Below are 27494 nucleotides of genomic sequence, written 5' to 3' on the forward strand. Positions count from 1 at the left end.
AGAGAACAACAAAATTACATATTTGCAGCAGTATGTGATAAAAGATATCTCAAGATGAATGCCTGCCTTTTTGCTGTGAGCAAAATCTTTTTTGTCAGACTCCTATAATGGTTCACTCATGTGTGTGACACTGTCTCCAACTTCTCACCTGGTATTAAATGTATCCTAACTCCTGTCAGCATGGACAGCAGAATTGAAATCTGGAGATCTTCTACATAGCACAGGAGAAGCTATAACCCCATCTATAGTCAGTGATCTGACTCAACCCTTTTCCTGTGTGCATTCAGATGCTGTTGACATGCAGAAGGCAGAGAAGTGCTGAGCACTTGCAGAGTGGTTGTAGATGGGATAAGTTCTTATCACCTGTGTGTACTGAGGTCTCTCTGGAAGCAGGTTAACACGGCTGGCCATGGGTCAGGACCAAAAACATGATCATCCCCTGAAGCCCCTTCCCACCTTTCCGTGTCAAACTTGAGTGTGCACTGCAGGGACCATCACAATTCTTTTCTCTCCTCAGACCCCCAGGAAATGCTGGGCACTTTGTTGCTTTTACATAGGTGGGACCACAAAGCTTCCCTTGCACACCCCATCCTGTCTCCAAACAGTTGTCTACCACAGGTGGGAAACAGAGGAACAATGTGGGCAAGGTCACAAGCACGAGGGTGGAAGAAGTTGGCTTCTCCCTTCCCTATTTGCCAGCTCCCTTGCATTTTAATCATGTTTTTTGAGATAAACTTTCTGCTGTTGTTCTTAAGGAAAGAGTGTTTCTCAGTATAAGCATGATGTAAGGCTCCTTTTTGACTTCAGAAAGAAAACAGGCGTTACAGTCTGTGCCTCAATAATATCTATGCTGTTAAATAACTCACTCTGCAGCTGTGTGTGGGAGCACATTGCAATGTCAGTCTCAGCATAACTCATTTTCCAGGCACAGCAGTGCTGAGAAGGAACTCCCTGGCATGGGCTGACCTTGGATGTGGGGGAGCAGCCAAGAGACAGTGCCATGCTGGAGGCTGTTTGCCTGCTGTTTGCCATCTGGGGAGTGCTGGTGGATCCAGGCAAAACTTCCCCCCAAGACATACTGTGAATGAGGCAGAGCAGAGTATTGTGGAATTGGATCCCTGCATTGGGCCTGTTAGACACAGCTAATTCCTCTCACCTCTGGTTCTATGGCTTTCTCCTAAGCCAGAAGCTGCAGAAGGAGGGATCTGCTGTACCCTGCAGTTTGTGCCCTCTGTGAGACATTTTCAGCATTTCCCAGGAATGAAGAGAGGCCTTCCCATAACCTTGCAAGCCTGAGGTGTGTGAGGCATGGACCAGAAATGTGTGTCTCTCTGGGCAAAGGGAAAAATTTTCCTTGATGTTCAGTGGCTTGAAACACTCTCACTGATATCAGTAGCACATTTTCCATAGACCAGGGCATGGGTGAGCTGTTCAAGCACCCTAAGCAGGTTGAACATGCCCTTAGGGATGCAGCTCACTCACCTTTTTGGGACTGTTAGCCTCTGCATCTTATGCTCAAGAGCCTGAGGTTGCCACGGGGCATCCCCATCACTTGTATGCCAGGTTTCCTGGCCACAAGCTCTGTTGTATTCCCATAGGCAAAATGTCTGATTCTGAGACTGTTCAAAAGTTTTCAGTTGCTGGGAAACTTCTTTCAGTTCCTGCTGCTCAGCCTTGGTTTTCATGTCCTTCTCTGAACCTGAGCCCTCAACATAAAAGCCTATTGTATTACCACAAAGCAAGACTGGAATTTATTAGTATTTTCACTGTTTTGCTAGCATGAAGTCACAGTTGTGAAAGCCCATCAGAATAAATTCTTGTGGGATGTGATGGCCTGAGCCTGTTCAAAGATGTTAGGGAAGCAGACTGGTGAGTGAGTGTTTCCAGCTGCTGCACGTGTGCCAGCACTCCCAAGGATCAACACAAAGGAGAATAAAGGGTGCCCAGCAGCGTCCTGATGACAATCACCACATGGGCATTACTATAAAAGAGGGATTGTGGTTTGATTTTTTAAGGGCCTCACTGAAAAGCTTGCGAGGTCAGAAGTTCTGTGCCATAATCAGCACATTTTCCTGAGGTGTGAAATTTGCTAATACACAGTATTTTTACTAACTGAACTGGTTCGTAAGCAAAAACCTCCCTGCAAATCTATGGAACCTTACTTTCCAAGAAGGAAAAATAAATCACGGGTCAAAATGGATCTCTGTCCTGAGCAGCTGTACAAGCCACTACATTTTACTTCACAACAATCTCTAATGTGTCAGGACCTTAAGCCTCTGCAGAAAAATTTATACCATTTGTCCAAAATGGCTCAGAGGTCAATAGAATCTTGACTGAAGTTATAGAGTATATGTTGCAGTGTGAAGACTATTGCTCCCTAAACTGAAAGCAACAAGTCAGTCCTGGTTTTTCTTTTGGTACCATATGCACATTTTCATTAAACTACACTAAACCATCACGTTCCTCTAGATAAGCCAGAGAAAACTGCAGGAGGTATAATTTTGGTCTAAGGGAAGAAGTTTGGAGAAAGAGGGTAACAGTTTTTACTCCCTCAGTCCTGGCAAGAGAAAGGATTAAACAAGCTGTGCAGAAAAACTTGATGAGGCTGTAGGTGTGAAAAAGGAGAAAGCAATACTCACTGCTCTTAGAAGAAAGCCCGAAGTCCATTACTGGCAGATGTGTGGGTCATCTAGGAAGCAGAGCAGTAGGGTTATAAATAACGTGGAAGGATTCAACAGCAGCAGCAGCAGCAGCGTAGCTAATGCTAGTCCATTCATATGCTAAATACTGAATATTGTAGAAATCCAGGGCAGTTGCTTTCTACTTGAAGAGGAAAGGGAAGCTTCTGAATTATTAATATGGATGGGTTGAGACTGGATATTCTATGGAACTGTGAGTTAATCCCATTAAAGGGAATGGCTAGGAAACCGTGATGAAACATCTCAAGTACAAAAACAGCAGGTGGTCACAAAACCCTGGTGCTGAGAGAGCTTGGGTACATTGGACAAGCTTGCCCTGTCCTCCAGCCCCACCAAAACCAGCTGGTGGGGACAGCTCATTGCCAAGTCCCCATCTGCAGAGGCTGTGCCCTTTCTCTCTGCCTGCGGGGCTTACCAGGCAGAAAGAAAATGTACTAAGTGCTAGGAATTTGAAGAGGAGAAAAAAAAATGCATGTGCACATCAATTGCCCAGCAATTGGCTTTCCTGCTTTTTCCAGTAGCTTCTCAATCCTAGGAGCTTGGCTGTGTCACCTGTGGAGTGTGAGGCTCACGCATCCAGTCAGCCTGATTTTGTGGCCAGAGGCTGCTTAGCAGTGTTTTTTTTATCTGGCAGGGCTTTTAAAACACAGCAGCTTTTTTTACTCTCCTATTGTTCCTATTAGCTGGAAAATGTCAGCCAATGTCCTGTAAGTAAGGTGACAATCAGTTTTCATAATTGCTAACATCTCTACCTCTCCATCATAATATATCTAAACCTGGGCTTTCTGAAGGGTTCCATCTTTGGTTTCCAAGGTTTACCCTAAATCGGGACATATCTTTGGGTTAGGCCAAGGTTTATCCTTCCACCTTTTCTTCTAGATCTCTCAACAAACAAACAAATAGTCCCACCCATTAGCATCTAGACCAAGCTCAGGCTTCCTGCCTTGAACCACTCATATCTCCCCTCTAAGCTGTTTGTGTTCATGAGAAGTGCAGAATATTCCCATCAGAAGTGAAATATCTAGATTCACTTAAGAAATGTAGCACAAAGGAAAAGGGCAGAAACAGAAAAACACTTGAGTAAAAAGAGGGAAAGGGAACATGTTTGCCTTTCCAGGTGGTAGAGGAAAACACAGGAGGTGATTACAGAAAACAAATGTTGTGCAACTTGGTGAATGACGAAGAACAAGAAAGAGCTTAATTATAGCAGAGCTGTAGGTACTGTAAATGCTGTCTAATCCTTATAACCAGACCAGCTGTATGCTTTCTCCTGTTCTGAACAAGTGGATGCTTCAGCTTTTAAAATGTTACACCTAGAGAATATGTAGACTTGAGGGACAAGCCCTCCCACTGTCCAAAAAGCCAGTGCTCCTGAGTAGTTGAGGTCAGCTTGGTCTCATGGTGCCTGTACATTGTGCCATTGAGTAGTTTATGGTGCTCAAGCATCATCTTATCTTTGTGTTCTGGCTCTTAGCAAGGAATAAGAACGGTACACTAGCAAAGCACAACAGGTTCATTTCCCCAGCTCCATTCTTGCTCCTTTGCTTACCATACACACTTGCATAAAAAAATTACACACTAGAACAAAGGACTATGTGAAACAGAGGGGAAGGCAGGGACAACCCTGCTCACTGTCTGCTCTCCTCCGTGCAGCCCCCACTATCTGTCTTGCTCTAATTCCCACAGAGTAGATGGGACAATATATGCTTAATTATTTCACATGGTTTTCTCTGCAAGTTACCCTGATGCAGCATGTGATCAAAAGCAATTCTGCAAAAGCACCAAGGTCTTGCTCTTGTTTTACAGCATCTAACTTGCAGCGTGGAGAGAGCACACCTTGCATATAGATTTGTAAGTTTGTCAGGCTGTGCAGCTCAGATGACCTCTAAGATATAAAGAAGAGGCTCAAGTCAGTCTGCAGATGCTGCCGTGACTGTTGATTTTCAACAATATTGCCCAGGAAGCAAAGAGGGAAGGGGTCCTGGCATACCTGTCACTGTGCAGAGATGGGTGGGAAGAGAATTTACTCTTCCACTAGTGGAGATATCAGTACCCTGTGCAGGCATGTGAGGATGGCAAGAGCGGCTCCTTGTAGACAGGCTTTCTGGTGGTAGAAAGGGCTTGGTTAGGAAAACGTTGTTTGCGTGAAAGCTGTAAGAAAAGATGGAATCAAGCATGGAGGTGATGAAGCAGTGAGAGTTGCATTTGGTAATGGTAAAAGTGGTGCTTGGAGAAGAAACTTTTTTTTTTTTTGAGTATGTGTGTAAATTTGGCTGTAATTCAACAGAGGAAGTAATTTGGTTTTGTTTCTAGGTAAGAATACATACAAATCCCTGTCAAAAGCATTGACCAGCCCAGTAAGTTGACAGGTCAGAAGACACAATATTTTGTGGTCTCTACCCTGCCCTCTGGTCATCTTCCAGATGTTCTACCACTCTCTTGCAGAGAGAAGGGGATTTGCTTGGAGAGGTAGAGAGCTGAGAAACCCAAATCCAATACACCTTCTCTTTGACTAGGCTTTCTTCCCTGTTTTGTTTGTTGTTTGTTTTTGTCTCTTTGCCTCTTTTTCTCTTTTCTGTGATTTTCAGCTCAAAAAAGACTGTCCTAATCCCAGGTAATAGGCAGGAGTGGCCTATCATTTGGGGAAGAATTTTACCATGCATTTTATTTTGAAATAGTATGTTGCTCTGGTGCTGTTAGTGATCCAGAGCTTTGGAGCCAAAAGTGCACATAAACAAATGTGTGTGAGGAGTGGCTGGCAGCAATGTGGCAGGAATGGGCAACTTTTCATGGGCAAAAGACAAGCATTCCCTCCTCAACATGCAATTTGCTGCAGTGCAGAGGGCCAGCACAAAACTTACATATTATGTCAGCCCCACTTTAAAGGTCATTTATTGTGGAAATAGTCCTTGTGCTGGCTCTCTGAACAGGGATGAATATTAGCCTCTATGCAGAGCATTGCTCTCTCTAGGAGACCCGGCTTAGAGAAATTAAATGTTGGATTTTTTTATGAGCCACCTCAGTGCAAATCTTTTCACTCCCTTCACAAGAATTATTTGTATAGTTTTATTTTAAGTAAGAGAAATTTCATTCTGTCATCCCCCTCCCTTCTCTCTCAACACTTTTTCCTCAGCGTTTGGCAACATTAAAAAGCCTCACTAGGACTTTCTCCTCGAAGAGCCATCATCTCTTTCTGGCTGAAGCACACAGGACATAGAAGATTTTACTCCAATACTATCTGGTTTCTGGGTGCAGGTTTAAGAAAATCATTCTACTTCAGAAATACGGCAAAACCTTCTGTTAAGGGCATCTTGTTTTCCTGTACACTATCTGTCCGTCCGTCCGTCCATCCATCCATCCATCCATCCATCCATTCATCCATCCATCCATCCATCTCCCTCCTTTCCTCACTCCCTCATTTGTAATTCTCCCCACTCTGCTTGCAGTAAGTGCTTCTTCAGGCTTACCCTTCAAAAGCCTTTTCATTCTTTTGGGGAGGGGGGAGAAAGCTAGGAGGGTAAGAGGGGCACTGTTGGGGACTAGCCTTTTTGTCAGCAAGTATTAATTAAAGTAGGGCAGATAATCATACTGTCTTATGTAAAACCATAACCTCTTCTCTCAAACAGTTTTCCAAGACTAAAGGGATGCTAAAATCTCATGCTTTCAAAGGAGTTCTCCCCATGAATGTCCATAAATCCTGGACATGTAATTCCCCATGTCCTTCTGAAGTTCTCTGACTACATTGTTCACTGTTGTCTACATAGAGCTGTTAACCTGAGATTTGCAGAATGTGGACATTGCATTATGCAAACAGCCTCAGCTCACCTGCAGCCTTAGGCATTGCCATCTATGTCTGATAGGCAAGAGGATGCCAGACACCACTGGCATTGTTTCTCAGCTGTTGAAAAGAGGGACACAGGGTCTTTAATAATGAAAGAAGTAACCAGAAGCCACTTGGGCTACAACTCACATGGGACCTTTTGCAGAAAGAAAACAAATGTATTTGCTGATGAATTATTCCAAGAAAGGAAAGAAACTAAAGGATTCTGGATGGTTATTTTCCAGAAATTAGGTCAGACCTAATTAGTCACATAATTAATTGCCTGATTACTTAACTAGTTAACTCTTAGTGACCTTTTTTGCCTCATGGTGACAAATGCACGCATACATGTTTTACAGGAGAGGCCCCATGCTTTACAAACTGCAACTCCAACATCCTGAGTTCTGGGACACAGCTTAACCCCCTAATACTGAGAGATATGTGGTGGTTACCTACATCAACAAGGAAAGATGCCATACTGCAATTGCAGATGTTGGGATTTGGCTGCCCTTCAAGTGCCCTTTGAGGTCTTTGAGCAATAACAAGGCTATTGTGAATGCAGGTTGCCTGTTTGCTCCCCACTTTCTCAAGACTTCACAGTCATCAGGACCCTGATGGATGAAAGCAGATCTCTTCTGCTGGCACTCATAATAATCATATGTGCTGGTTTGAAGGTGAACCAGCAGGGGGAAATGAACTCACCACGAGAGAGATTATAAGTCAGAGCTAAAATTTAATAATAATATTACAATAACAACACTGATACACAAGGGAAATTGCTTTCAACTCACAATACCCCAGCAGTATAACCCAGTGTCCTGGGGCACAAACCCAAGGGGGTTTGTTTGCCCTTGTGCTGAGACCCCTGTGGCTCCCCCAAGTCCAGAGCAAAAGGAAAAGAAAAACCTGTTGGTGCAGGCGAGGGCTGTGGTCTGGGCAAGAGCGGTGATCTCCTGCTGTCGAGGTCCTGCTGCTGCTCTGGATCCGACGAGAAGGTCCTGAGGTCTTCTTACCCACCACTTATGTACCCTCAGGGAGCACTCAGTCCCTCCCCCTGGGCGGGGACTCACACAATGGGTGATTAACTCTGGGAGCCAGGGGTTGTTGAGCTGTTGATGGCCCATTAGCAGCTCCGCCCCCCTCAGGCTGGGTGTGAAGGTGATAATGGCTCCCTGGGCAGCTGCTGCTAATGGCCCATTGTCCTTGGGGAATGAATAGAGGGGGTGGAATACACAGGTTTGATCACCACCACACAGGGTTAGCTGGTCCCTCCAGCTGAACTAGGACATTATAACAGGGCTAATATCTACAATCAGGGCAGTCAAACTGGGAGGCCTCTTTTGAGGATCTGAGAATTAAGGCACTTTTTTACACAGATGCACAAGGGACAGTGAAACCGAGACCAAAGGCACCATCAAGCTGGTGCCTTCATTAATAGGGTACTGTAGGACAGATGCTGAAGCTGAAAAATAGTAACAATTATGGTAAATGTGTGAAAAAAATATTCTAAGTGTTACCATGAGGTAAACAACACCTTTAAGTGAAAAAATAGAATACAGGCACCTTACAAGCTTTTTCAGTGACTAATGAGTGTTTCAATTGTGACTTCAGTGTAATTACACAAAAAGATGCCACCATCCATGGAAGGAAGGAAATCTCATACTAAAAGTGGTGGTTGTGGGCAGGTTGCTGAAGGAAGAACAAATAGTCCAGGAGAATGGTAATGCTGGGTAGCAGGAGAATCTGAAGTTGGCAGAAAAAAGCCCCAAACCATGGTTAATTTAACATGGTTGAAAGCACTCTGCCATGGATATACCACTTCTAGAAAGAAGTCTAGTTCAACTCAATTTTTTGCCTAGTCCAGGCAACTTACTTTGGCTGAGCAACAGTGTTTCAGCACAGGTACAGCATGGAGCAAAACCACTGTTTTGGTTCCCTTGATAAACTCGGTATTTGACACAGCCTCTTGTCATACCTTGCCATATAGACATATGCAGAGACCACCTGGCAAAGCAAATTCTGTCTTAGTGCAGACGTTGGTGCAAGAATGAAAGAAGAATTCCTTTGGGCTTTTCCTTGGCACAGGTTCTGACAGCCCTTGGAGCATGTGGGGATACTGCTCTAATTTGGCTATGTGTTTCTAGCATTTCATAGCTCCACTTTACTGTGACTGATTCTTCCCTCCTTCTTCCCCAGTTTCTCCCAGGGCACTTAGGGATGCCTTATGCCATTATGGCGTCTATTGGACAAGGCTAAAATGCAGCTGTCAGTGTGGGAAAGGAAAACTGTGAATCATCTATGTAAAAAGAAGATTTCCCACTCCTCCAACAAAGTCCAGAGAATGTGTGGAGTTAGGGAGAGGAATCTATTTTCATCATCCTGATTTATGGAAGTCATCTGGCTCAAACAGGGACTATTTCAAAGCAGAATGTCCTAAGCTTGGAAAGGGCCAGTTATCCTCACAACAGTCACTCAGACAAATAACCAAAAATGGGTGAGAGAAGCTGGAAAGCAGCACAAGAAGACATGTGCATGCCAGTACAGAAAGCTACGAGCAGGCTTCTGATCTTCCAACAGCTGATTTCTGAAGAAATATTTCTAAGGGGCGGGGATTCTGTTCCTACAGGACTGCAGGTAAAAGAAGGGCACTACTAAGCACAGACAGCACAAACCATTATTTTGGAAAGGACCAAGATGGGATGAGGTTGAGGCAATGAAGAGTCAAGAGTACAGATGTCCAAGGGCTACATGTCTGTCCATACAACATAGTCAAGAGAAGAAGAAACAGGGAACATTTAAAGCTAATCGGGCATTTGTAGCTCCCAAGCAATGCAAAGCATTGCAATGCAAAAGTGATTGGTGATGGTATAATATTGTGCCTGGATGGTCCCTAAGGGAACTGCTATCCCATTTCCCAGAGACAGGATATACATGCTTTTTAATAGATATTTTGCTTTTATTTTTAGCACAGTTCTTCAACAATGAACTAAGACACTCGGACTTGAACTTCCTTTTAAGTTTATTTTCTGCATGCGATTTCCCCATGCAGATTTTTATTAGTTCCTAGGAATTATACTTAGAATCATAGAATCATAGAATCAATTGGGTTGGAAAAGGCCTCCAAGATCATCAAGTCCAACCCTTGGTCCAACTCCAGTCCATTTACTAGATCATGGCACTCAGTGCCATGTCCAATCTCAGTTTAAAGATCTCCAGGGATGGTGAATCCACCACCTCTCTGGGCAGCCCATTCCAATGCCTGATTACTCTCTCTGGAAAGAATTTTTTTCTGATATCCAACTTAAATTTCCCCTGGCAGAGCTTAAGCCCGTGCCCCCTTGTCCTATTGCTGAGTGCCTGGGAGAAGAGATCAACTCCTACCTGGCTAGAACTTCCCTTTAGGTAGTTCTAGACAGTGCTGAGGTCACCTCTGAGCCTCCTCTTCTCCGGGCTAAACAAGCCCAGCTCCCTCAGCCTCTCCCCATAGGACCTATGCTCCAGTCCCTTCACCAGCCTTGTTGCTCTTCTCTGGACCCGCTCCAGCACCTCAATATCCTTTCTGAACTGAGGGGCCCAGAACTGAACACAGTACTCAAGGTGTGGCCTCACTAATGCAGAGTACAGGGGAAGGATCACTGCCCTGGTCCTGCTGGCCACGCTATTTTTGATACAGGCCAGGATCCCATTGGCCTTCTTGGCCACCTGGGCACACTATTGGCTCATGTTGAACTTCCCGTCAACTAGTACCCCAAGGTCCCTTTCTGCCTGACTGCTCTCCAGTCACTCTGTGCCCAGCCTGTAGCGCTGCAGGGGGTTGTTGTGGCCAAAGTGCAGGACCCGGCACTTGGCCTTGTTGAACTTCATCCCATTGGAATCAGCCCATCTCTCAAGTCTATCCAGATCCCTCTGCAGAGCCCTCCTGCCTTCCAGCAGGTCGACACTCCCTCCCAACTTGAAGTCATCAGCAAATTTGCTGATGATGGACTCAATCCCCTCATCTAAATCATCAATAAAGATGTTAAACAGGACTGGACCCAACACAGACCCCTGGGGAACACCACTGGTGACTGGCCGCCAGCTGGATGTAGCTCCATTCACCAACACTCTCTGGGCCCAACCCTCCAGCCAGCTCTTAATCCAGGAGAGGGTACACTTGTCCAGGTCATGGGCTACCAGCTTTTCCAGAAGTATATTATGGGAGACAGTGTCAAAGGCCTTGCTGAAGTCCAGATAGACCACATCCACAGCCTTCCCCTCATCCACCAGGTGGGTCACCTGATCATAAAAAGAGATCAGGTTGGTCACACTTCAGGCAAAATAGCCCCGTTAATGCAAAATTTTAGCACTGGATATTCAGATGACTCAACAGAAATGTCCATGCTGCTCAGTCTTGCACTGCAGTCTTCCACCCACTGATAAATATGGTATGTTCCCATCTGTGCACTGCTCTCATTGTGAATTTGCTAATTTTTCCTGTTCTTTTTTTTGTGGGCATACCAGTGGAGGCAGTTATCCAGGCTGGTGTAACAAGACCCGGGTAAACCGTCGAAAATCTGCATAGACAGAAAAAAAATACAATATTAGGGTTCCTCTGTAGCTTCTTAATGCTTGAAATCCATTCCTGAGTACTTTCATCCCTAATTAAAGGTCACCTACTAGTTTGAGTACAACTGTTAATGAAGAGTTTAATTATCCAGATGACAGCTATAAAATCCTACTCCTGTGCTTGAATATTTTAAAGCAACAAGGCCCAGATTTTCAAATAGGTGCTTGTAACCAAGTACTTAGACAAAAACTCTCACTGAAGAAGAGTGTATATTGCCATTCACATTTGCATACACAATGGGAGATTGCATATGCCCATATTAAAGATGCAAATCTGTAAGGAGGTTTGTATGTGCTTACTTGACCATTTGAACCAGACTCACCTTTCTTTTTTGTTCTTTTATTCAGGGATGGGGAGGGATGTTTAAATTATTCCTTGAGGGTAAATCATTTCACATTATTAACTCTTCTTAACAACAAAGCTGCATAAATTAAATGTAAGATTATCTGCTGTGTCCTCAGTGGAATGATTAGGAGGGAATCTACAGGAAGAAATGTGGTCAAATGATTTGAAGACTTGCTAAATGGGATGCAAATCTCACCTTGCATTCCTAACGAGCTCAAACATAGACCTGCCTTCTAATGAGCAAACTCTGCTTGGCATATCTGTACAAATCCCAGAGCAAAGTTATAAAGAAAATGGATCATGGTTCATTTTCTCTACTGAGTCAGGTTTTTGCTTTATTGATGCTTTTGACCAGCTGCTTCCATTACATTTACCCATGGTGGCAATTTCTGTGCTGCTGTCCTTAGTCTGCCAAGCTGAAGTGGTCCCATTTGTCATTTCCCACCACAACACCAGATGAATGTTTTTCAGGGAGGTCAGGTTTGGGTTCTCCACAAGGTACATGCCTGAAGGAATGATACTTCTATCAAACAGATAAAGAAGTTGCATATCACGTCCTCGTTGCCAGCACAGTCTCTTTGTATAACTGATGATGGCACCATAAGGACAAGGAGAGTCATAACTCTTTAAACTGGCATTTCTGAGGGCTTGGTGAAGACTAAAATGCAATGGAGGGTCATATAAGGGCAGGGAGGAAAACCAGAAGGTATAACAATATTGTCTGCTGGCAGCTGGTCTTTGCAGCAAGCTAGCAATGGGCTCCAAGACAGAATAACTTCGAGTTTCTTTCTGTGAGTTGAAGCTAGACTTTGACTCAGTTTTCCTGTTACCCGTGGCCTGTCTCTCCTACACATGTGGGCACAAGTGCGCACACAGACACTCACTTACTTGTCTGAGCAGAATATTCAACAAAATAGAATTTCAAGCCCTGGCTATAAAAATGAGGGAAAGATAATTAGAATGTGTCACTTAAGAGGAGGCATTTACATATACTGAATAGGAGAAAAATGCCTGTCTGAGCTCTATCAATGGATAATATCTTATTTCATAAGAAATATGAATTAATAGAAGAGATTTTTTAAAACAAATCAGGTCAGTCTTACTATGTTATTTGTTGAAGAGGTTTCAAACATACCTTTCTGTGCTTTGTTAACTCACCAGGAAGCTACAAGAGGGTTTTCTGTGCAGATTCTCTCATCAGCCGAGCTTCATCTGCAGGTCACAGTGACCTGACTGTGGAGGCTGTGCTGCATAAATGGAACTCTCCAGATAAGCAGTAACATTTATTGCATACTTTGTCAGCATGTCTCTGGCCATACACTTGTTCTCAAGGCACTTTCTTGTGATATTTGTTTTATTAAAATAGATTTCAAAAAGGGAAATGTAAAACAGTTTAAAGATTACAACATAAATATGTTGTTCAGTCTGAGAAAATTCACACCAGATACCAGCAGGCTTTTTGCACATTACAAGCATGCAAAAAAATTATCTTGGATTTTTTTCTTATACTGCTTTCTTCAATTAAAAAACACTGCTTAAGAAGTTGCTATAGACAGACCAATGTCCCACACAGGGAAAGACAAAGGTCACACAGTATCTCTCACAATCTGGAAGATTATTAAAATTAAAATCCAAAGAATAGTTACAGCCAAGGAGCTCTAAGGACTATAAGAAAAATGTTTTGGTCTTGACAACCTCATGGTCAATCACGCAGCTTTGGAGGTGCTGCCACAGCCTGAGTTGCCAGCAGAGCTCTTGAGCAGCATGTGTGGGCAGGATGACGTGTCCTCTTGCTAGGAAGAAGGCAAGGTGTCCAATTATGTGAGTTCTACTTGCTCTTCAATATGAACTATTGTCTCCTCTGGAGGAAGAACCATAGGCTATGATGGCTTTATCCCTTGGGCACTGGCCTGACTCTGTATACAAGACACAATCCTGCAAGTTTTCTTTTCCAGGATCTTAGTTTGTAAAGCATACTTAACTGCATCCTGATCCTGCAGACATCTGGACATGAAGTAGATCAGCTGTATCAAGCCTGTGTTCCTGACCTGTCTGTGTGAGGATTTACAAAACTGGCTTCTAGGCTATGATGCCTGTGCTTTCCTGAACTCTCAGGTCTCATCTTGGCAAATGGGCAGGACCCAGGCAAAAATGTATGATGCGATGTACTGCAAGATCTTTCCCTATTTATAAAAAAAAAAAAAAAGGGGAATTATTTGCCAAATAATACCCCTCAATTTTGGCCCAAGAGTAGACTCAAGAACCTTTTCAAAATGTAGCTAGAGCATTTGTCATTTTGGAACATCATCATTCAGTCAGTTCCATTGGGATGGGTTTTAATGGCTGAAAACCATTACACTGTATATGCCATAAGGTATTTTGAAAAAAAGTATTGCTCTGAATAGTCAGAAGATCTTCCCACAGACAAACTGTCTTTCCTGCTTTTCTCTTTCATTCTTCCTTCTGGATCTTGGAGGGAGTGTTGTGTTGAGTAATGAAATTTCACCCCCCCAAAACACACTGTTTTTGATCTTCCTTTTTATGCACTAGGGACCTGATAGCTCCTTCTCCGGCTAGGATTGAATGAGTAATCACCTCCTGTAGTTATTCACATCAGGTTCAGATGCTAAAAAGTGAAGCTTATGACAGGGAAAATTATGGATAGAAGCATCAAGATTTGCTACTGAGATTTTATGAGTTGTGGGTAGGAAATACTCAAAGCACATCCCATTTAACCATGAAGACTCTAAAGACTTATAATCTCTTGGGGCAGAACTGTGAATTGTTTGTGAGATGGGAATGAACCCCAGAGTCCTCTCTTGGTTTTTCTTTATGCCCATATATCCACAGATAGACACACAATCAGAATGAGAAAACCCTACCTATCCCTAAATCTTTGTAGCAATTTGGAATTATTTACCCTCAGCAAGTTTGATATTCAAATAATGTAAAAAGTCTCTACAGTCACTGAGTTTTTAGTAAAAAATCCCCTTTAAAATAAGGAAATCTTGATTTTTTTTTTTGTGATTTCAACATATGCAGTTTATGGTTTATTTCAGGTCTTCCAGTCTTGACCATCATCTGATAATGTGCACACGAAGGATTTTTTTTAGAAGGGAAGGGGAGATCCTAAAAGGATTTTACAAAAAATTAGGATTCCACATAAACTTTTGTTCAGGGTTTCAAAACTCATATCTAGGTCCATTGTCCTTTACACAGTTCAGGCAGTGTAATGCCCTAATACTCTTGTATGACAAACATGCCTTGTGTATCATCTTAGAGCAGCCCATTGGCCCATGTTGGCATATTCGAGGGGCCCAGACACACTAAAGTGAATTCAACCCAGCTTTATGAGAACAACTTGAGAGAACATCCTCCTTATTATGAAGGGTTTCTCCTGCCTTTGTTCTTGCTCTTTCTTACCTTGAAAACAAACCCCAAACCAAAACAACTCCTTGATGCAAACTCAGATGAAATGTTTCTCTGAGTCTGTCAATCTAAATCAACACAAATCCCACCCAAAATGACACTTCTGTGCAGATTAGAGCAGGTCCATGTGATGTGGAATAAAACACATCAGCATAGGTGGAGATGTCTTCTGCCCCTCTGTTGAGATTAACAGAAATGGAGACAACACAAGATATTTTCATTCTTAGTAAGTCTGTGCTGAAGGTGGGCTTAAGTTGGCCTACTGTTTCCTCAGACCCCAGGGAATTATCTGCCATTGTTATAACATGCTTCAAGGGAAAAGAAGTTAATTCTACATATTTGTTTTATTTTCAGCTGTATATATAACCTAATTAATTCTCAATAAGCATCTAACATCTTCCTAGGATGAAGGAAGTCTCTGCTTGCATGGTGGGAGATACTGGCTTTTGATCTCCTTTCTTTCTTAAGACAAGTCTATGAGAAGACTTTGGCACTTTGTTCTTCAAGAACTGATGAGGATCATGTGTTATCTTGATGGTTGTCCATTGAACAAAATTAGAAAAGTGGAAATAATATTTTCTTTCCTCATAAAATATACAGGCTATGGTAAAGTCATTATTCAAATTCACTGTTGAAAGTGATTATGACACTGCCTCAGACACAAATTCATGCAAGTGTTTCAGTTCAAGTGATTCAGAGGAACCAAGGAATAAATAGTGCCATCACTGTTTTTCGATGCAGGAGGGAAATGGCCATTTCTTGTGTGGAAATTAGGAGCAGATGAGGAGGTCTCTGTTCTGTAAATCTGGGCTTGCATTTCACAGCAACCAAACTTGCTTAACAGAATGAAGAAATCCCTGCGGAAAGTCTTGGTGAAGATGGCATAAAGAAAAGGGTTAGCACAGGAGTTGATGGGGTAAAACAAAACCAGAAGGATCTTGGATTTGGACACTGTGATGAGAGGAACCTTGAGTGAGGCCGATATTGCGAAAAAAGATATTGGTGCCATGCAGAGGAAGTCTGTGAAGATCAATATGGCCATGCGCTTGGCAATCTTGGTGTCACTGTTGGAAGAGATGACATCAGGGTTTCTCACAGTAGAGTAGATGCAGATGTAGCAGACACAGATAATTACAAATGCAAGTACATTCAACACTAAGAGAGATACAACATAAGCCTGAGAAAATGGTGTTTCTATATCCATGGGCAAACAGATGCTGACCTTCATGTAGCTGCTGACTCCAAATACTGGAAGAAGTGCTACTGTGAAAGCAAACATCCAGCCAAACCCCATTATAATCACCGCATGTCGCAATCGAACCTTGCGGTGCAGCTGCATGGCATAGGTGATGGTGTGCCACCTTTCCAGGGTGATCACAGTCAGTGTGTAGACTGAGAGTTCACTTGCAAACACTGTGAAAAATCCTGCAGTATTGCATCCTGCCCCTGTTTGCCAGTCTATGGCATAGTTGTAATACTGGCTTTTGGTCTGGATATCTACAGATGCAATAAATAACAGATAGATACCTATGCAGAGGTCTGCAAATGCGAGATTGCACATTAGAAAGCGGGGTACAGTGAGTTTGTATTGACTGCTTATTAAAATAATGAGGACAACAATGTTCCCAGTGATAGCTAAAATGTTGATAAACCATATCAGGACTCTCAGAATGTTGTATCCCATGATATCTTCACATGGATTGAAAGCATCAGGTTTTGGTGAGCAAGCTACATTAACTACTTCATTGCATAAACCATAGTCGAATCCATTCTCTGCTGGGTCAAATCCTATGCCGTGGCTGGAAATATAATCATCTTCAGCTGCAGATTGTCTCTGTAGCTTTTCTCCAGGCTGCTCCTGAAGGTCTTGCTTGGCCTGTGATATGCTACATATCGGATGTAATTCAGTGCTGAAATTGTAAAAAGAGTAGAGCTGGAAGCTAAGAGACACAGTACGAGGCATACAACACAAAATCATCCAGATTACATTAACTGCTCAGTTTTTTTCTGGTTAGTTAGTTATACAGACTACCCTGGAGTTTGAAATTAATAGTCTGACTGGTCTCCTATTTATAAAATATTGCAAGAACATGTAAAAGATTTGGAAACATCATAAAATGTAAGCCTAAGGTAAGCCTAATACTTGCCTAACAGTCATGATAGTTATCCACCTGGATAACATGCTACAAACCTTCCCTTATTTGAACCAGATTTCTCACATAGCCTGCCATTGATAAACTGATTTGTGCATGAGGAAAATACATGATGATGAATAGCAGTGCAAGACTGAGCTTTGAAGAATTGCTCAATTCAGCTGTGCTCATAAGGAGTCTGTTTAACCACAATAATGCTACTATCCCTTAGTATTATTCTCAGATTCCCCTTTTCCTAGAGGGTTTGACCATCCCTGTGGTGCAGTTTTGTAACTCTGTCAGGGCACAGAACAACTCCAGTTTGTGCTATTGATTTCTAAGTATCTCATATCATACTAGTGATTGGACAGTAACAAAAGGAAATAGCACACAAAAGTTCATGCAGGCTTCCAGATAATACCTAGATGCCAGGTGCCAACAAACCCACAAGAAATTGTAGACCATTTTGCTTAAAAATTGTTTTTTCAAAGAAAATGGATTGGAAACCAAGAGAAAGAAAACCAAGCCAAGCCACACTAAACCAAACAAACCCAACATTTTAATGGAAACATTAGGGGGTTTTTTTCCAGAAAGGGCTTTTTAAACAGTCTGAGAATTTCTGGTAGCACAAATAAATAAAGGAAAAGATTTTCAAGGTAAAAAAAAAGGCTTTGAAGGCAAAACTGTTTTTGATAGCTTTGTGTTTGGTTTTATTTCATAGAGTATTAGGTCTGTGCCCTTCTCCATCCCTAGACCAACAGAAGAAATAAATATTTTGGCTGAGATGATGAGGTCCATCAAGGTAAGAAATATCAAGGTGTATAAACAGGAAATGTAAGGTCAAACTTTACAACAACTTCTCCTGGGCCATCTTTGAAGTTTTCTGTCCCATAAACTTGCATCCATAATTTTGGATGCACACCTAATCTGAGTAAAGGAATAAAGCAGTTGAAGATGTGTTGCAAAACCAACACAGTTCACCTCTGCCTACATTCAGCTACAACTTGGAATGCAATTTATGTGTAAAAATCCTAGGATGGGATCTCTGCTTATCTTGCACCCTAACTTTCAGTACAGTTGAGAGAAGAACACTCCATGAAAGTTAGGTTGAAAATTTTGAACACCTGGTAGCAGCTTAAAAGGGAGAATTCTTTTTTGTAACCTACTTTTACCCTTTGTCTTTGTGCACTCACTGCCTCCTCCAAAAATTGAGTTTAAAAGGTCTGCAAAAAAGGAAAACTAATGAAGGCCCAGCACCAGAAGGTGAGGAACATTTCCTATGAGGTTCTGAACATCCTCTACCATTATCAATATTTTTTATCTTGCCTGTCAACTGAGGCAGAAAACCGATTTTCTGTGAGTTCAAATATGCACTATGAAGGTCACAATAGCAATAACAAGGCATTACATTTTGCTCCCCTGTGTTCTACTCGCATAAGGATGAGTGAGGGGTCCAGTGTATTGATCAATATATCAACAGTTCTCTAGCTGAAAGGGAATATAGGCTTCCAAGGAGCAATAACAGGAGAGAAAGTCCCTCATTTTTAGTGCAACAGTCACTCAGGGACACTGAAAGAGACTGCAATTGGTGGTTCTTTGCAAATTAACTGAGCAAAATGTTTGTATCCAATAATTTCTAAGCATTAGTTAAAAATAAACCTTTTCCCAAATTATGGAGGCACTGTCTGGACCTAAATCTATTCCCTGACAAGACTGCTATGTAAAGCCAATTAAATATTTCTGATTATTATAATTTATTAATTCTTGAATTATTTTACAGCCAGTGGTCCCAAACAGAACCAGGGAACCATGGATTTAGATGCTGAGAATAAATTTAGAGAATAAAATTGATAGAGTGCTCTGACAAAAATAAACAAAAGTTAGCCCAAACATGACTTCTTATGCTGCCATATTTTTTGAAAAAGTTGGATTTGAAGTGACAGCTTCTGCAAAGAATAATGATCAAGCGTAAGGACAGAGTCATATCAATGTCATTCTTTTAGGCAGAAGGTGATCTTTATGTCAAAGAAAGCTAAAAGCTTACTGAAGTCCATAATGGTCTATGTCAAGTTGAGGGTTTTAACATCCAGACTCTGCTCTATCCACACTTCAAGGATATTATTTTCCACACACAGAAGAACATGAGGGGAGTTTGACATACTCTACTGGACTTGTCTTGAGAATTCAGCTTACCTTCTCTTAGGCCAGCCTCACAATATTCCAGTGTGATCAATCTACAGGTCAGTATTTAGCATATAGTCATTCTTGGAATGGGAAAAACATCAACATTGTCTTATGTGTCTCAGACTGGCAGAGCTTGATTTGACATCCTCCAAAATTTAGAGAGCATTGTTGTAACAGGTTTAAGCTTCCCATTATCACAAGATCACCTGTTCCCTGGTACAGATGTATTTGGGAGGTGATTGAGCAGGATCCACTATGGTAACTTATTTTTTCTAAGGCTTTGAGTGCTGCAGAGCAGCAGGCAGTCAGAAAGGGGCCGCACATCCCTGTCTTAATTCCATCCCAGAGTTCCCATGTGACTAGCAGCTGCTGCTGTGATCCTTAGAAAGGCACTTCTGGGGGATGATGAGGTGTCCTTTTTACACTCCCTGGACTACCTGGAAGTGTTCTGAGAGCCAAACAGCCACAGAACAATGACTGTCTCCTGTGAAGGTGAGTGACAAGTTGGGACACATCATGGTTCCCACCACCACCAGTGATGTCTTCTGCACTGAACAGAGCTCTTGCCAAAGAAATATTACATGCTGTGTGATCAAGCACTTTACAAACTATTAATAACTTTTAAACAGCCTGAGCAGCCTTCAATGCTCTCACAACTTGTGCTGGCTGCCATGAAAACTGCTTTGAAATAAAAGCTGGTGTAGCTATTCTATGCGTGACTCATCTCTTCTGAAGGGTATTGTAATACCTCCAGTATTCAAACTGAACACATGTATCCATTTTCTCTCTTTAAGCTAAAGAAAGGATGTCAATTTCCCACCAATATTAGTACAAAACACATGACTGTAATGAAAACAATGACCATTTTTAATTGTGTTAAAAAGCAGCTAAGAGGAAGGATTGATCTAAGTAATTGGTGCTAATAATTTTGCATTTATGCTTAATATTTCGCAAAAAGTACATCTGATAACTATTAAAGACACAAACACATTTAAGATTCTTCTGTTGACCAGTGTGGTACAGTTCACATGCACATTCATTCAAGTAATCTTATATGATATATCATAAAGAAGAGCATCTCTAACTTATATACTCCTTCTCACCATTACATCCCACCTGATAATACAGGATACTGAAATTGTGACCAAACTTGCTCCAGAAGCAGTTCCACCACCACATGGTGCTCCAACCCAGGATGCTGGCCATCTGTATTTGGGTTATATGAGCTCGGCACAGGTTTGTGGGCATTTCTTTGCAAAATTACACTTATTCAGGCTGTGGAAAGTGCTGTTTTGTTTTCCTTGGCTACTTGCCTGCCAGAGTAAAGGCTTCCAAAAAAGGGTCTACACAAAGAGGGAAGTGAGTGCTGTGGGATTCAGTTCCCTGGGGTGAGTGTGTGACAAGGAAGTTATTTTAAAGCGCAAGTGAGGGGATTAGATACTAGGAGCTTATCACAAGGTCAGAACTATTTCCCCCTGTAGCCTTCCTTCAATAGGAACTCTATTTTGTTTTTGAAAAGTCCAGTTGCCTAACTTAAGGGGTGGATTCTATGATTTGAGTCCTGATTAGGCCCAAGCAGCCTAGAAGCCAAGTGCCTTTAAAAATATCAATCATAGTGACATCAATGTTCCTTTGCAGATTCAAGATTAAACATGCTTTCGTTGGACTCATTGGAATATACCACTTTACAACAAGAGCTGGAAGGACTGGACCCATCCCTACATGGAAGCTACCAAATACTGTGTCTACATAAGACTGTACAAGTATGTGAAAAAGTCTCCTACTGGTAAACTGTTCTAGTGAGAAGTTTAGTATCTTGGATCAAGAATGGGTAGTGGGGTATGAATTCTGTCAGATACTTCTCTTGTCTCTGCAGTCTCCACCATCACACTTGCACTCTTTAGACAGACAGTTTTACAGTCACACATAGGTGATATTTATTAGCCATCAGCACAAGAAAACTCAGTTATCTTGCACTGTGTGGTGACAATACAATGCTAAAAGTAAAATAAATGGTTAAGTGTTAAAATAGAAGCTACTAACAGTTTATGATTTTTCTGCGTGGTTTCTTTTCTTTGAAGTTTTATGCAACTTCTGAAAATGATGTCTTGATTTGTAACAATGGTTCATATTTTTTTTTCTGCCATGGCCAAGTCCAAATCTTTCAGGACATCCAGTAAAGGAAGAACTTCAAACAGTAACAGGGGTTTCTGTAGGTACCAGTTCCTCATGTTTTCCAGTGGCACAAATTCAGAAGGTTCATCAGCTACTTAAGGTGCACATTTCAAGACTGTTTGAGGAGACGAAAACACTAAGCAAGAATTATTGATACCCAAAGTCTCACTGCCACTTGCTACTGGAAAATTAAAACAGACATGGAAAATTACAACTGGAGTCTAAGAAGACATCCTACCCTCCCACCCCCTCTCTTTTGATTTGGGTAAAATGGATCTGCTCTATGTTAACCATTTCAGAATTCATGTCCAAAAACATTGTCTGTCAACTCAATAGATAAGATATCTCTGATTCTTGGTTTGACATTGTTCCAACATCAGTGAGGCTTTCTGAGAGGAGTTTTGCATCACTCAGTGGTCCTGTTACCCTCCTGAACTGACAGACAATTGTTGACTAGCTTCTCTGCAAACACAGCTTTCCCTCCAGCTACCTCCTGAAAAGTTATCAAGCTTTTTGTGTTTGATGTGTTCAGTGTGGCTCCAGGCTGATCCAGGACAGCAGGTCCCAGTGAAAGATGGACCTATGACAGGTAGGGACAGAGCTGTGGATAGGGAAAGTACTGATGCTAAGCTAGCACAGCTATCAAAATGTAGTATTTCCCTGTAACATAGAGGCAGTGCACTGTGTAGCATTCAAAAACCTGTATGTGTTGTGTATTTATTTATTTATATCCATTAACTTACCTGCACTAAAGAGACCTTTTCTATCCAGACTTTGAGGAATTTTATTTAATTCACTATCAAAAGCTGAAAAGCACCAAAAGTAAAACAAATCAGATCACTTACTTTTTTCTTTTCCAGTTTGTAAATGCACAGCAATGGCTAGGATAGGTGAAGTTTGCCTCAATCAAAGATCTAAATTTGCTTAAGTCAGGAAGCTTTTTTAAATTGTATGCAGACGTTGCTCTTAGCTTCTTAATGAGTTCTAATCCATGACTTGGCAGGAAACTGATTTTCGTGCTTGAAATGTCCCTTTAAGAAAACATATAAAAATCTTGGTAAAAAGCAAATTTACTTCTGCTCAACAATGGATATGTGTTTTAGACGGTTCTACTAATTTTCAGAGTAGTGATTGGAGGCACATCAGCTGGAAATCTACACTGAAAAGAGGATCTAGTGAAAAATTAGGTATTCTTCTAGCAAACTGAACTAATATGCATTGCAAACAACCATCAAGTGATGTTAGTCTGTGAGACAAAAAAAAAACCCAAACCCATAATGTTCTGGGTAAGAATTAGCAGGAACATAAGCCATTAGTGCCATATGATACTAGGTTTAGTAAATATGCAGTAAATGCAACAATCATCCCAGAATACTCTAATGGGATAAAAAAGGCTGATAAAATCACAGTAGAAGTTTGCTATATGAACTTCACATCATGGGAAGGCTGCTGTGGAAAACACAATAAACTGAATCAAAGAAGCTCACATGCAGGTACAGATGTGAGGACATGTTGGGGATATCAGGTTTTTGTACTCATTAGAAAGAAAAGATGATTAAAGACATACAGGGGTGACATTGTTCAGAGTGTTATGAAGAAAAAAATTGAAGCAACAAAACATTCCCAGAGGTTTTAAAAGCAAGTATAGCACAGACTGAAGCAAAGAACAGGGCAAGATTCCAGGAGGTTAGGAGAGATGTATTCATGTGGAAGACAATTATAGTGTGGAACAGGTCATCAGAGGCAGCGATGAAACCAGCAGCCACAAATGTATTAAAGAGAGCATTAGAAGGGCTTTTAAAAGGAAACACATTCTGCAACCACTAACTGTTGACTTGTGCCATGCAGGTGGGGAAAGGAAAGAAGGACCAAGGGTGCTTCATCTCCAGGCTGAGATATTTGGGAATTCATCTGATAGCTTCAAGGTGTAACAGCTGGAGCAAAACGTGTCTGCATTTCCCTCACTGGGACACAGACTGTGTCCCTTGAATCATGACAGTGTGAGAACACACTTCTTTCTCTTAAAAGAAAAGGTAAAAATGAACTGCATAATATCACATGATCTTCCCTCAGACCCTTACGCTCTTATGGCCTGAGACATGATACAGTGTTTGCTAAGTTTGTTCTGCATTTAATTCTACAAGAAAAGAAAGGATTCCTTCATCAAGCAATTGGACTGACAATATTTATACTTTTCTCGATGTCCCCTCGAAGACACAGTTTCCAATTCATCCATAGCGGTATGATGTCAGGACAACATGCACAATTTTTTTAATTATCATATTAATACAATAAAGTGGTGTGATGTGTGGGGGGATACCAGGTTTTACCAGCATGTAGTAAAGTTTAGACAGTTGCTATGTACCACAGACACATTTGCATCTCTGTTCTCTGGTCTAAGAAACAAAATTAATGCCAGGGAAGGGCTCTGTTTGAACTCCAGCCAAGCTAACAAATTCACAGGCAGCTGACATAGCAGTTTGTAAAACTGGTTTTGGGTAAAGATGATCTTTTTGTTTACATTGTGCCTACAGCTAAGGCTTTACATCCACAATCTGAAGAACTGGACCACCTTCAACAACTGGACCATGAACTGTGGCAGCAGAGGAGCAAACACTTGATTCCCATGATGGAAGGGAAGACAGGCTGGTGTGTTCAAAAATGCTGTGAATTTCTGCAGAGCAGACTGAGAGAAACCACACTTCTCACAGAAAAGGTCCTGAGGTCCTGGGCCTCTTTTGTACAGCAGCTAAAAACTGCAGATGATGAGAAATTTTAGGCTATCTATTTCTGACTTGGACACTTGGAGAGGTAATTAGGTTGCAATGAGCAACCTTGATTTTCACATGGGCTGTCACCCAGAGTGTGTACTCATGAGTCCACAACTAAACAGCAGTTTTCTGCCTAAATCTACAGACAGCATGACTCATGGCATCATTAAGATCATGTGCAATTTTATAATTCTGAATAAGAGCATGGAAAATATTTTCTTTGGCTTGTTAGTCAAAAATCATTACGAAGTCTAAACTGATACTACACTGTGTGGAAATAATAGGCAAATAGGAATTGGAATACTACTTGGACTTAAAAATAGCTGAAAGGTTACTGGGCATCTCATAATCTCAAAATAACTTAATAAATATTAAAAGTTTTTTCCACAAAATTATTTTCTTATTTTAAAAATCTTTCTTTTTATGCTCATTACTTACATAAACAGAAGTGAGTTAGGGAATGTGCTGTGCAAATTCCTACAGTGTTTGTTGATATGTCTGTGAGGGATAGTTATCCACAGAATACTGACAAACAGCAAACAGAGATATTGTGCAGGTGGTTTAGTAACTTACTCCATTGAGATATCACACACAGACCCCAGTGCAGAGGACTTTTTGGGATGTTGTTCTCTAGTTAGAGGCTTGACAAATAAAATAAACATGATGAACAAGATTACACAGTGGCAGTTAGAAATCAAACCACAAGGTACCAGCAATTTGAAGATGCGTTCTTGTGTTATTGTTGCTTGGCAGCTAGTGATCAGCCTTGACAGCAGCCAGTGCAGAAACAGCAAAATGAATCTGGCTGCTCTTCCAATCACTTCCCTTTCCCACAGGGAGTCTCTGTTGGATTAGCAAAACTACTGACCAACTGATGAGGTTTGAAAAACACATACAGAAATGGTGAGAAATAGCTGCCAGAGCAGAAAACAGCAGGGAGTATTGTGGTCGATGAGAAGAATTTTCTCCATGCTTATATCTAAACTGATCTCTGGCTGTGCTTCAGGGACTCAGCTGTTGAGCTGGGGATGTACTGGAGCTCTCCTGTAGCCCCCATATGTAGGTTTCCCACTGAAGACAAATTCCAAGGGTAGGTTGGACCACAGTCATATCTTGCCCTGCATCGAGTCAGGACAATCTGTATAGTAGAAGGAATACATATAGGTGTGGGATTTATTAGCTATTTGATTTACTTACCTACTGTTAGCACTGAAACACTTTAATTCAAAACTTGACATCTATCCAAAAGAGATATTCTAATTCAGCCAAGAGCAATAAATCTGAGAGAGGAATTGATTTGTGAAACTGTGCAGCCTGTACAAGGCCTAAGCTTGGTGCTTGCTGATTATTTGTGTTTCTTTCATAATATTTTAATATGCTGAATTGAAAAATAGAAGTTGGCACTAACTGACTGTAGAACGCTGGTTCAGGAAGGTCAAGAGTTAAAACCCCCTGATGTTCATTGTAATAAAACCTTACAGTCTGCAACATGGATTTGATTGCAGCAAAACTATTTGTTCCAGCAAAGATATGATTATGGGTCAATCATTTTCACAAGTGAAAGCACATCCCTGGTGTACACTACCCTGACGGATGAGTAAGAAGGCTCCTTCATGATCTCTTCCAGGATAAAAAGGTAATTCCCCATCCATGGAATAGTAGATGTATTGGTAATGGAACAGAAACTTTTTACACAAATAACTCAGGGTTAGAAATTGAACTATCATATGAATCGCAACTACAAGCAAATCAATTTGATAAACTTCCAGAATATGATTGAATCAGTTGTAGCTTGCAAAGAAAATGCATTTACTTTTTGCTACAGGAAACAATGATTTTCCCAAGAAGCACATACAATATTACTGATTAAAAGATGCTCCACTGGCAGTCTTTTCCAAAGAAGGAAGACACTTTTAGGAAGCGATGGAAGTGAAGCAGAATGCAGTAACTAACATCACAGCTCTTTATATCATAGGTGCACTGGCTGTCACAATGTGGAAACAAACACCTTCAGAAGAGCTCTGGACTGAAATCAAGGTTGATCAGACATTTTTCCCATTCTGTTTAGATTTCTAACCACGCTAACAGCTGTGTAAAGTCTTCCAACAGCTCCAATGACCCCTTTTTCTAGGTGACTTTTAGCCCTCTCTGGACAAGCAGGGTAGATGGGACGAGAGACATGTTCTGATGAATTGGTGACACCAAAAAAGACTGCCTCATCTCTGTTGTAGCTCTTACATGTTGTGGCTTGTGCTCAGAAACACAAGTAATTCTGCACACTCACAGGCTTTTCAAACCCCATGGCATACCATGGCTTGAGGTAATGTTGACTGAGACCCATGAGCATCCTACTGCTGAACTCTCTACTGCTGAGATCTTGATTTCCATTTCGACATCCACCAAAGACATCCTGTTGTAACTGGGTGGGATGTATTTCATACCTACCTTACAGGAGATGGGTCATCCCAATCCCTATGCCTGTAGAATAGGGATTTTTTCTTCAGAATTAAGCTTCACAGATGCAGGACCAGATGTTTAGTGGCAAGCAATTCAGATTTAAGTACTGAGAACTACTCACTTGTTCCTGATTCTTCTCAAACAAAAAACAAAAAGCATTTTTCTCTGGAAAAATAACCAAAGCAAAACTACTACTATCTTATAGACTTTAATTAACCATGTAGAGGAATCTGAATCTAAATCTCTCACTATAAATGCTTCAAAAACTTGAGGACAAAGTGAAAATAAGGATCTAGTCTGATTTTTTTTTTAGTATATTTAGAAATAAACCTCTGGTTTTGAAGTCAAAGGTTTGTGAGATGTTGAAATCCAGACTGACATTCATGTGTTCTTCTCTGATTTTTCTAGGTAGTCAATAATGAAAAACATATCCAAATATTACTTACAGAACAACAGGTCCATTGGCTCCCCAGAAGACTTCATTTGGTAATTTTTCTAGGTTGTGATTATCACTTAGATTTCTGAAAAACACAATATTTATGCTGAAAGAATTTGAGATGAAAAAAATAAATCCTGTAGCAGTTACAATCTTCTAATGATCACTTTTTAGAATAGTAAACAGAAATAGTTACAGCTCATCGAGATATGTTCCATTAAATGCATGATTCTCAATTTCCTGAATTCCATTTTTATTCAGCCATCTGCAACAGAGAAAAGAAAAAGAGTTTTGTTCGTATCCATGCTTCATGATTAAAATATATGTAATTTAAAGCAGTGAAAGGGATGTCAAACAAATAAAATTGTTAAATGTATATTGAAATGGTGAAATTTCTATGACTACTGGCTGGTAAGATCCCAACAGGTGGACGAAGGCTT

The 27494-nt window shown here is 41.3% G+C and overlaps 1 protein-coding gene and 1 long non-coding RNA gene across 2 annotated transcripts in view; one reads left to right on the forward strand and one right to left on the reverse strand.

Moving 5' to 3' along the window:
- Positions 1 to 27389, forward strand: LOC139684444 (uncharacterized). Its single transcript, XR_011699915.1, has 4 exons — positions 1 to 75; positions 20854 to 20978; positions 23239 to 23423; positions 23925 to 27389. It is a non-coding gene; the product is annotated as an uncharacterized lncRNA (long non-coding RNA).
- The window catches only part of FSHR (follicle stimulating hormone receptor), an 89888-nt gene continuing 77284 nt past the window's right edge, over positions 14891 to 27494 (reverse strand). The window contains exons 7-10 of the mRNA XM_071580401.1: positions 27251 to 27319; positions 27065 to 27139; positions 22236 to 22421; positions 14891 to 16809 (exon numbers count right to left, since the gene is read on the reverse strand). Of these exons, the coding sequence (XP_071436502.1) occupies positions 15579 to 16809; positions 22236 to 22421; positions 27065 to 27139; positions 27251 to 27319 (1561 nt within the window). The 3' untranslated portion in view covers positions 14891 to 15578. The remainder of the gene's footprint in view (positions 16810 to 22235; positions 22422 to 27064; positions 27140 to 27250; positions 27320 to 27494) is intronic.

This window comes from Pithys albifrons, chromosome 2, assembly GCF_047495875.1.
Source record: "Pithys albifrons albifrons isolate INPA30051 chromosome 2, PitAlb_v1, whole genome shotgun sequence".
NCBI lineage: Eukaryota > Metazoa > Chordata > Aves > Passeriformes > Thamnophilidae > Pithys > Pithys albifrons.